Source organism: Diospyros lotus, chromosome 8, assembly GCF_014633365.1.
Source record: "Diospyros lotus cultivar Yz01 chromosome 8, ASM1463336v1, whole genome shotgun sequence".
NCBI classification, from domain to species: domain Eukaryota; kingdom Viridiplantae; phylum Streptophyta; class Magnoliopsida; order Ericales; family Ebenaceae; genus Diospyros; species Diospyros lotus.
The window spans coordinates 33,785,448-33,796,876 of record NC_068345.1 but is presented as its reverse complement, the minus strand read 5'-3'; the positions used below and the strand labels follow the sequence as shown (position 1 = coordinate 33,796,876).

At 37.3% G+C, this 11,429-nt stretch overlaps 1 protein-coding gene across 2 annotated transcripts; it reads left to right on the top strand.

Annotated features, from left to right (window-relative positions):
- Positions 1 to 781: 781 nt before the first annotated feature.
- Positions 782 to 9,416, top strand: LOC127808802 (cinnamoyl-CoA reductase 1-like). 2 transcript variants are annotated; one of them, XM_052347433.1, is made up of 6 exons: positions 785 to 1,038; positions 6,272 to 6,441; positions 7,102 to 7,287; positions 7,428 to 7,590; positions 8,674 to 8,863; positions 9,115 to 9,416. In XM_052347433.1, exons 1-6 carry the CDS (start codon positions 924 to 926, stop codon positions 9,245 to 9,247), a joined length of 957 nt encoding a protein of 318 aa, XP_052203393.1. In that variant the 5' UTR covers positions 785 to 923; the 3' UTR covers positions 9,248 to 9,416. The 2 variants fall into 2 exon arrangements, with proteins under 2 accessions (XP_052203394.1, XP_052203393.1); XM_052347434.1 differs by lacking the exons at positions 8,674 to 8,863; positions 9,115 to 9,416 and adding an exon at positions 8,031 to 8,635 and having other exon boundaries at positions 782 to 1,038.
- The last annotated feature ends 2,013 nt before the right edge of the window (positions 9,417 to 11,429 follow it).

Here is an 11,429-nt window from a genome sequence, read left to right as displayed (position 1 = left end):
AAATATACAAAGAATATTTTTAAAGTTTAATGTTGTATTATAATTTTTTTTATCATTAAATATTAAAAAATAACTAAAATACTCTTATTTTTTATTTCTATTTATCTCTCTCTTCAAATAAGCACAATAAATCTTTTTCTTCTTCATCTTATTTTTTTTTCTTCTTTTAAGTGCTTATCATCATCCTCCTCCTCTCATCATCTTCTATTCATCTCTTTTCTCTTTCTTTTTTGAATCCAAATTTAGATTTATTATTAATTTCTTCTTAATCTTTTATTTATTTTCTCACTCTAATTCTTTTGTTTTCATCTTTTCTAACTTAGTGGCAATGAACCTAATGGGTTCTAACTAATTATTTTTTTATTTTTTAATTTAAGAAAAGATGTTAAGAGAATAAAGGTTAAATTAATTATTTTATTTCTTAATTTATCAGTAAGAGTTATCATTGATCTTTTAACAAATGTTAGAAGGTTCTTACAATTTCACCAAACTTTAAGAATATTCTTTGTAATTTACCCCAATATATAAAAATATTAAATTAAACATTTTGATAACACTTTTATATTAATATATTATATATTTATATTAATATAACATATAATATAATATATTCACCCACTTATATCACCTCAAATATTTCAAATAGAGCAATGCTAGGCGTCATGCCTGATGGCAGTTATGACGTTTACGTGGCAGCACACCATTGGGTGTGCATGGCGTGCTGCCAGCTGGGGTCATGACTGTCATGACGCACAGCATTTCTCTTTCAAATAAGCATTTCCAAAATAAATTCAGAACTCGGAGGAAGAAGAAACTAGAAACGGAAAAATTGAGGAAAACGATGTCTGGTTGACATCGTCCTCTTCTATCGTCCATCTTTAATTACCTCCGGTGCCTGCTTTTCTGGTAACTACTGATTAGAAATGGCGGAGAAGGGGAGGGTGTGCGTGACAGGGGCAGGAGGGTACGTAGCTTCATGGTTGGTGAAGCTTCTCCTCTCCAATGGCTACACCGTCCACGGAACGGTCAGAGATCCTCGTAAGCTTCCTCACTGTTCTACTGCATCTATCTGCTAACTTAATCGATTCAAAACCCTTATGATTTTGATTATTTTTTCTTCGGATTCGGTCTCTCACTTTTCTGTTGACTTTTAGCTTCCGATTTAGTTTCTTCTTATGAAAGTACACATGGCGTGTCTCTTCTGTCTGTGCATAACAAACATGATTGATTGCCTTTTTTAGGTCCTAATCTGGTTTGAATTTGGCACTCTAGTTGCTGTTGCTGAACCCACCCTCTCAGTCCTCCTTTTTTATAACTAATAATTACCTATGGGCTATCTAGTAGCCCGGGCGATCAAGACTCTTTTCATTTTTTCTGGTTTGTTAAACAATCATATCCCAGATCCACTCTTATTGTCTGGCTCATTTATGATTTCAGTCTGAAGACGAAATTTGGTTCCTTAAACAATCATCCCTGATCCACACTCCTATTGCGTGGCTTCCGTATGATTTGTTTCTGAAGATATAGGATTTGGTTCCTCATACAATCATATCCCAGACCCTCTCCTACTGTCTGGCTTCTGCATGATCTGTGTCTGAAGGAGGGATTTGGTTCCTTAAACAATAATCTCAACCCACTCAACAAGGTTGAACTAATCTGTTCCTGTTGTATGATTATTGTCCTAGTTCTTTTGCTGCTTCTGTCATATTAGCCATCCTAACTCCACAGCTGCTCCCTCTCACAATCTAACTACTAAATCCAACAAAAAACAGAAAGTAAAGATTTCTTTGTTAGCGTATGCCCTACGGCTTAAGTGTTAAGTTGTACTTGATACATTAAGATTTAATATTGTTAGTGTATGGCCTACAGCTTAAGTGTTAAGTTGTACATGATATATTAAGATTTGATATATTAATGAGTAATATATCTATTTGTTTGATGTTCATTATATTCAATTGGCACATCTTTGTCTTTTATATTTAATTATATAAGATGCCTAATGACAAAATTCCTAGGGATACTCTCTGTAGAAAATAATTAAAGCGTGACTTTAATTGTAAAGTCTTTGATACACACAAGAGTATGGCTTAAAACATCCTTGGTCAAAAGTGTCATTGAGATGGGACATCAATGATGCAAAGAGATCGGTGTGTGCTATGATGTTATCTTAGGGAAGGTGGCAATTAATCTTACAGACTGTGAGCATTGGATGCCTAAGTTAGTACACGGGTGCTTGTTAGAGAACAAGTTCATTAGACAATGGCTTGACTCGAGAATTTCAAATGGATCTTGCAAAGAGTATCTAAGGAAATCTCTTGTGGCGATTGTGCAAGTGATCTTTCGACTTGAGATGACCATAGTGCCTTGCATGTGGATTTGTATACCTTGAAACTGTTATGGAAGCATCTCAATAAAGCTTGTGAGTGTGGTAGTGATTGGGTGTGCCATGAAGTATGCGAAGGCTGTGAGTGGTCAAGATATTCATCGACCCCAGTTAAGGGGAGATATGTCTCATGGGCCCTTTCGTGAAAGATAATTTGAAGTCTATGGCCACAACTGGATGTCGATCCAAAGGAAGTCATCCTTTCAGGAGACCAAAGAATATCATGATTAAACTGAAAAGGGATTGACACTCTTTTCATATCCTTGTTTGGTCGAGACACTTTAAACCGATGAAATGATTGAATTGCATGGGAAGACCACCTCTGAAAGGTAGTGATCATGACTTGATCCTTCTACTAATTGGGGATCATGATAGGTTGTTAGACTCCGCTCTTGGTCTATGACATTTGAGAAAGGTCATTGCTAACATAAGTAGAAGCCTAATGGGTCACACACATAAGGGCAAATATCACTAGGTAATGGCAAGCTCGTTTAGGGTTTGAGGAAACCCTTGTGAAGAGCTAAGATAAATAGAATTCATAAATTAGGTTTGCCAAGTTCCACCTAAAATCCTAGTTGGACTAGGTTACCTAATTGGGGACTTAGGGTTTGGTGGAAATTGGTACCTAATTAATTAAGATTTTATTTATGGATTAACCTAAGGCTAGTGGGGTGATTTAAGGAGTTAAATGGGCTGTTTTAAACATGTTTAAAACATAAGGCCCAAAAGAGTTGTTTTAAAGTGTTTAAAACATAAAGCCCAAAAGGAGAATGGAAAGAAATGCCCAATATTATGTTTTAAATTGTTTAAAACAATGGCTTAAAATACCATGCGGCCCAAACCCCTTTTAATTAGGGTTTTGTGCCTAAGGGTTATAAATAACCCTAAGTGGTTCTTTTCATTGATGCCACGAGATGCATGGAAAATAGTGATGCATGAGAAAAATAAGAGAGCTCCCATGCCGCCCCTTTTGAGCTAGCACTATTCAAGGCTTAGGAAGTCGCCCCCTTGGAGGTTCTTGGTGTTGCTTGCTTGCATGAATATTGTTAGAGGTCGGACACTTGGATGGCTTTGTTATCGCCTCCATCTACTGCCTAGGAACTCTGAGAAAATAGAGTCTAAAATAAGAAGGCAGGATCATGCATATATAAGAATGTGTATCGTTACCTTTGTCAACATACTGGTGTGGTTCTTGTGTTTTCATAAATCTAATTTAGTTCCAATCTTGTTATGCAGTTTGTCCTCACTTGTATACTTTGTAGCGTAAAAGGGTGACAATCCGCCAGCAGGAATGCAGAATCTAGAAATAAAGGCTTTCTTCTAGTTCCCAGGTGTTGTTGCCAAAATACAACAATTAAAATTTGTGATGTGGAGTCCACTCGAGCTCGGTGTCGGGTGAAGTTAGGTTGCCGTAAGAGATGTTGTTTCAAGGGAGATTGCCGTTAGGATGCTCGTCGCAAGGATTTGCCGCTAGCTTTCGCCATTAGCTCTCACCACTAGCTTTCGCCACTAGCTTTCGCCGCTAGCTCTCGCCACTAGCTCTTGCCACAAGGTCTCGCCATTAACTCTCGCCACAAGGTTTTGCCACTAGCTTTGCCTCTAGGCTTCGCCACAAGCTTCGCCACAAGGTCTGGCCACTAGCTTTGCCACTAGCTTCTCCACAAGCTTTGCTACAAGCTTCGCCGCTAGATTCGCCATAAGGTCTTGCCACTAGCTTCGCCACGAGTTTTGCCACAAGCTTCGCCGCTAGGTTCGCCACAAGCTTCGCCACAAGGTCTTACCACTAGCTTTGCCACAAGGTCTTGCCACTAGGTTTCGCCACAAGGTCTTGCCACTAGCTTTGCCACTAGCTTCGCCACAAGATTTGCCACAAGGTCTTGCCACTAGCTTTACTTTCGCCGCTAGATTCGCCGCAAGGATTCGGCCCTGTTAATGCTGAGAAAATAGGTTAGAAGGCTCGCGGGAATCTTCCCCGCGAAGGCCCTTCGATACCAAAGTCAGTCCCGAATCCCGATGAATATTCACGAAAAAATAGTCAAAGTGTATTCAAAGTGATAAGATTTACCGAAGTTGGAGAGATCCTCATTAATATCTTGTAGTTGGGTATTTACAGGGCACGATTCTCAAGGGTGACTGGTGTTGACACGTGGCATTTGCTCAATGGGGACAACTTCAATCGAAGAAGGGGGATCACCACGAACCTGTCGCGAGGCAACTTGCGGCAAGGTGCCGCGAGGTTGGCCCTCGCAGCTAGCCCATGCCGTGAGGCCCAACCTCGCGGCAGGCTGCCGCAAGGCTGGTCTTGCGGCTGGCCTAAGCCGCGAGGCTGGCGGCAATTTGCTGCCAGCTTTTTTCTTTTATTTTTCTTTTTGATTTTCTTTTATCCCTTTTTTACACGGCACAACACCAGGCAAACTCAATTAAAGTCCAGCTCATTCTAGTTCTCTCCAAGAGACATTAATTTAGTATCTTTCTTATTAACTTTCAGCTATTAAATGTTGATCAGTTCCAAACTCCTCTACTCTTGAAACTTGTAGTCCATAGAGGATTGTGTGTAGCCAAGGATTTCATCATTTTACCAAAATGCCTATATAAGCTGGGAAACTTAATGGAGAATGGGAGTTGATGATTTATTAAGCATTGTGAATGCCTTGACTTCCATTAGAGAGTTGAGTGATTCCTCTCAAGAATCAAGTGGTGGCTTGGTCATGTCAGTGGTTCCCTAACTAGCAAGGTGAATGAGTGCCTCACCATCGTTGTGCTGATCCCAACATATCCTTCTTCTTTTTTCGTACATGAGATTTCTCAAATTAAATTTTATGCTAGCCTGTCACGTTTGGGCTGGATCACTAAAATAAGGATACAGGATCATGCTTATATAAGAATGTATATCATTACCATTGTCAACATACCAGAAAATAAAATATGAATAAATAAATAAAAAGAAAGAAATGCTTAATATGAATTTCAGAGCAACCCCAGTTGGTTTTTTATGTTTATTATTGTTATTTTTGTATGTATTGTTATTGATCAATGTAAAAATGAATGTCAACCTCTACAAAACATATTTTCTTTTCTTTAGCCTCTACCATTTGAAGAAATAATCACTTTCTGGAAAATGTTTTAATAGATTGATCAGATAAAGAAAATAAAGCACAATGGTAAAATTAAGCAGCAAGAATTTGCTTGTTTGTTCAATTTGTTAATGTGATAAACCCTCCAATAATAATAGTTGGGCTTCTCAATAAGTCTGAACAAATTTCACACTTCTATTTTCAGTAAAAATTAGTCAGACTAGAATTTATCCTCTAACATAAATTCATTTGGAAGATATGGCTCTTGTGGATGGACATTTTCTGATATTTGAAAGAGAACATTGCAATTAAATGAAATTGTCTTTAAACAAATAAGATTTCAGTTTTTATAGGAGGTTGTTTTAGAATAGGGTAAAATATCATTGAACACCCTAAGTTAATTGTTTTAGAACCCATGTGGTTAACTCCAACTAGTGTGATTAAAGCTTGTTATGAGGATGACAACAATATAAATACAAGGATAAAATGGACATAAGGGTAAATTTAGTATTCGGTCTTCTAACATGTTGATGCGAGCTTGTTTTTATTAACTCTGAGCATAAACAACTACTTTTGTTAACTCTTCACAAACAGGATAAATGGTAAGAAAAAATTTAATGCAACATTTAGAAAAGTAGAGGTGGTCAGTTATATTTCTAAGATGTGTGCAGAATGCTTTGTCCGTTGAAACCTTAGCTGACGGACAGTTAGTGATAGTTACTCTTCACAATATCATGTAATTGGAAATCTTTATATATACTATGATACTAAGATCTCGAAGGGACTTTTAAGTCTTTACCCATGTATTTTGCAGATGATGAGAAAAATGCTCATTTGATGAAATTTGAAAAAGCATCTGAGAACCTGAAACTTTTCAAGGTAGACCTGCTGGATCGCAGTTCAGTTTCTGCAGCCATCAAAGGATGTGATGGAGTCTTCCATGTTGCCAGTCCAGTCCCCCCTGGCAGTGTACCCAACCCTGAGGTGAGAATACCTCATGATGGTACTTGTTTATTAATATCACTTGCATCCAAGGCTATTTGTTTTTGCATTGGCTTCTGAGCCTGGGTGGACTTTTCCAGATTGTGCATTTGCAATGTGTGGGAGGACCATGCCAATGGGACTCATATCCACAGGCCATGCTTCGAACTGAGACAGATCCGTATGCATATTTTCTGCTGTAGCTTACATAATTATACATGGGCCATAGTGAGGAGTTTATGCATATGAACTGTCAACTCTACATGGTATTAGCTAACCAAGATGGTTGTCTTTTTGACTGTTAGGCAAGTAATGATAATATATCTAGGAAGAGGCCTGAGTGTACCTAACTTCTCTACCCCTGATCCCATTGGTCCAACACAGCTGAATATGTATCTATTGGTTCTTGATTGCTGCTGACCCCTAACTCCTAATTGCATCCGTGGGGAAAAAAACAAAAAAAAAAAAAAAAGAGAGGAGGAAAAAACAATCCTCTGTTAAAAGTTCTAGGGGTCCTCTAAGTCAATAAATTAGCACAACTGAACGGCTACAAGCTGTTTGCAATCAATATATTTTTGCATTTTGTGGGACTTTAATTAGTTTAACATATTATTGGTTAAGTTTGTTTATTGATTCCACAGTATCTAATAACTCTCTTTGTAGGTACAACTAATTGAGCCAGCTGTAAAGGGTACACTTAATGTACTCGAGGAAAGTTCTGAAGCAAATGTCAAGAGAGTGGTGTTTGTATCTTCTGCAGCTGCTGTTTCCATGAACCCTGCTTGGCCTGAGGGTCAAGTGAAGGATGAAGCTTGTTGGTCTGATAAAGAATATTGCAGAAAAACTAACGTAATCAATTTCAAAGGGCAACTTTAATAATTGCATATTTGCATTATAATTATATTCATTTCTTCTTGGTATTATTCTGTGCTCATTTGAAGCATGTGTTTTTTCAATAATTGTGCTGACTTCCTGATTCTGTTATCTAGAACTGGTATTGCCTTTCCAAAACAGAAGCAGAAAGTGAGGCACTGGAGTTTGCAAAAAGAAGTGGACTTGATGTTGTGAGAGTGTGTCCAACTCACGTTCTTGGGCCAAAGCTCCAGTCTTCAACAAATGCTAGTATTTTGGTTCTCATTAAGCTTTTGAAAGGTACCCACATGGATCAGGCCTATTTTTATTTTCATCGTTCTTATTGTCTCTATTTGAAATGTCATGCGCATATGTGGCCCGCGCAATTTATTTACTGAATTGGAATGCCAACTGTATGGTTCAATGCTTGAAAAATTAAAAACGGTATTGCTTCCACATAATAGAAGTGCTTTTGCCTTTGCTTTTTTCCTTCTTACCAAGCTTTAAGTTATTATTGTGGTTTCCCATTGATGTCCCAAGGTTAAATTTGCAATGCTCAAAACCACGTGATGATAAAGCCTAAGGAATGATGCACGCCATTCAAATTTATGAAAGATTAAGACTGGCTCTGTAGGATATTTGAGCTCCCAAGTCTGGACTGGCAATACTTTAATTGAACCCTTCCAAAAACTTTGAATGTTGGATTTTATCTGAAACTGGTCACCTGTTATTTCAACTAGGGTATCTCTGGTGTAGGGGGCTCCCCACTTTCAAGATTCGAGAGAGTGTTGTTTTTGAATGCAAACTTCCCTTGTTCTTCAAAGAGGTTTTTCGTGAATTTCAAGTCACAAAGGAGGAACCTTGTTGGTATCAAGGTCGCTGTCAGCTGCTATTTCAACTGATACTGCAATTTAAATAGGTTTCCTGCTATTTCAATTTGTTGTTGTGGTTTGAAAATTCCAACAATTACTTTTAAGCTTTTCACTTGAAAAGTTATATGGATCTGTTGCAGCAACAGTTGTTTTATGTTTTGTCTTGGTCTTAATCTCTGCACATTGTTTACTTGATTGAGTTTTTGGAGGATCCAAATTGAACCTTCTAGCAGAGAGATCGAACTAGAGTTTTTAATATTCTGCCCATCTAGAGTGGCAAATCTATAGTTTCACAAATCTTTTTGATTTTATATATGGCAGATGACAATGTCAAAGAACTCAGAGACTTATTCCTAGTCTTGTCCCTTTCTTTCCATAATTTTCTTTTTTATGCTACAAGTCATCTGCTTTAGTTTTGTTCTTTTCATCTTAAGCGATGGATAGGCGACATATTTAACTTCTGTCATAACTTCTCTATCCCAACTTCTTGTCCTGTCTGATGACCATGCAGAAGGATATGATGAAGTCGAAAACAGGTCACGGATGTTGGTAGATGTACGGGATGTAGCTGAAGCGTTGTTACTGGCATACGAGAAGCCTGAAGCCGAAGGAAGATACATTTGCACTGCTCACTTGATCAAGTCAAAAGATATGGTGGAAATAGTGAGGAAAATTTACCCCGACTACAATTATCCTAAGAAGTGAGTTTTTATCTCCATGCCATGATGCATCCTCATCTGAGAGGATTTTGCTGTTATAGACTCATAGGATCCTTTGTGGGAAAGCTTTAATGGCATCACAGATTTGGGTTGTGAGAAAAGCCTCTTGCAGAAAAGCCCAAGTGACACGACAGTTGCTACACTGCACACACCTTTTAGACTCGATTGGATCATTAGGATCACTTTCATTGGAATTTTAATTATGGTTTGTTATTTCATTCATTTGCTGGCAGGTTTATTGAGGAAAAAGACAGTGAAAAGCTGAGTTCAGAGAAATTGCAGATGCTGGGATGGAGATACAGAGCATTAGAAGAGACTCTGGTTGATTCCATCGAAAGCTACATACAAGCAGGACTTCTGGACTGAAAGAACTTTTCTTCTTGGCACTCTGTGTTGTGTTGTGTTGTGTTGTAGTGTTTTCAATTTGCACATCACCCAGCATTCTCTTATCGTCAGCCTCGCTGAAATTCTTATTCTATACATGTTATGGATATGTGTTTATATGTTAATTTGAGATAGGGGAGAAATTGGGAGATTTCTTGCACTCATAATAAGGATTAGTTTCTCCTCCTAGGGTTTGTAGGCCTCTGCATAACTCAAAAAAACATGGTCTTAGGCCATTACAAGGAGAGATCTGAAATCGTTCATGGTATGCGCTTCAGAGATATATTTAATTACAGATGTAAGTTGGCTGGCCGACCGACTGACCTGGGCTTCGCTCATCACTGTCAATTGATTAGATAAATATCAAGAAGCAGCTTGTCCTTGACGTCTACTTGTTATTGGAAGTCTGTAATTATATATATTCACTCGAGCTCGATCGAAACAAAGAAGAAATGAGGAGGATGACGGGGATTGGGGAGAAAGGAAGAGTTTAGGTAACAGGCGCCGGAAGAGAGGATGCTTGGCTTCTATAATCTGTAATTATATATATAGTTAGGGTTTTATTTTAATTATTTGGACATACCGGAACTAATTATCAAATTTGCATATTTAAACTCATGATCAAGTAACTGGATCATAAAATAAAATTGAATCATCTCAGCCCATTAAAGTCAATCTAGTTTGGTTTTGGTCTAAGGCTTCATATATTTTGTGATAAAATATTTTATAACAAAAAAAGTATTAGATGTTTTGAAAAATATATAAAGGGCAATTAGCAATAGCATGGGAAAAGGTGCACGTAGTGCTATCAAATTATATGCTAAGTGTAGACAAATTCAACCCTCGTAGTGCTATCAAATTATATGCTAAGTGTAGACAAATTCGGCCCTTCACGTAATGGGGAGAATTTGATATTAGTACAGAAATAGTTTTTGTACTCATTCTGACATCAAATAGTGAGTATATTATTTATTGTATTTCATATGATGACTCTAAACTTTCAATCTTATCACATCAATCATGGTGACTCTATCTTGACTACCTCTATCAAACCCTAATCTATGTGCAGAGTTTTGAATGAGTCGATGTTTAATATGCTTATACCAAGCCATATAGTATATTATATACTCCCACACGACTTAGATATGTCCATCTCGTCGGTGTGCGAGCAATAAGTGGATATCCCACCTAATCTAACTATCATCCACAAATTTGTAAATAACACTATATGATGAAGTGGTAGTACCCTGTTTGGCTTCAACAAGGGATAATGGGGGTAAAGGAATAGTCTGCACATGTCCAAACTATCGTAGAACTTTTTCAGGATGATATGATTCTATAATATTTCCACACTTTATATAACCTGACAATAATGCAATATCAGGTAGTAGGTGATGTGCTCAAGATCTCTCATATGGTGTTCAAATGACCTGTACATGTTTTCGAATTTCAATGTCAAAATATATTAATTAAGTTATAAAACATGTTCTACAGACTAACTACCTAATTTGCAGTTAAATCATCAAGTTGATCTCGAATAGGCTACAAACTATCATAATCTCGAGTAAGTATCCAACGATGAGCACGTGCAACTCGTCAGTATACGACAAGTTATGTTTATTTCTAATGACTGAAAAATGCTCATATATCAACGACTATGTACATTAGATGTGAACAATTCTTAACATGTGTTTGAAGATGTCAAATATATGTATAGGAATCTCCATTTTAAATAATTACCTCAAGTAATGTTAGATATCCACTCATCATTTTTACCTCTCTTCTACTCGCAAAACCAAGCTATCTATAAAGATATGCCAAGTAGGCAGCTTCCCATGCATATGTACCGTCACATTCAAGTTATCCAATAATCCCAGATAGCTTATTGAAACCATTGTACCATTCTTGTCAACAAATAATGTACAACCTAATAAATATAACAAGTACACCCTACTAGCATGGTGGATTTGTTCATCAGAAGCTAAAGCTGGTACATTCATGAACATTTTCTTAAGCCAATCAAATTTTACATATGGTGTAATACCCCATGTTTAGATAAGGTTGCCACGTAATTTTAATAAGTTTAGAATACCGAAAAATTGGCTTGATAGTAGTTATAAGTACCGAATCGACTACAGGGAATGCCTCGAAGTGAAATTGTCTA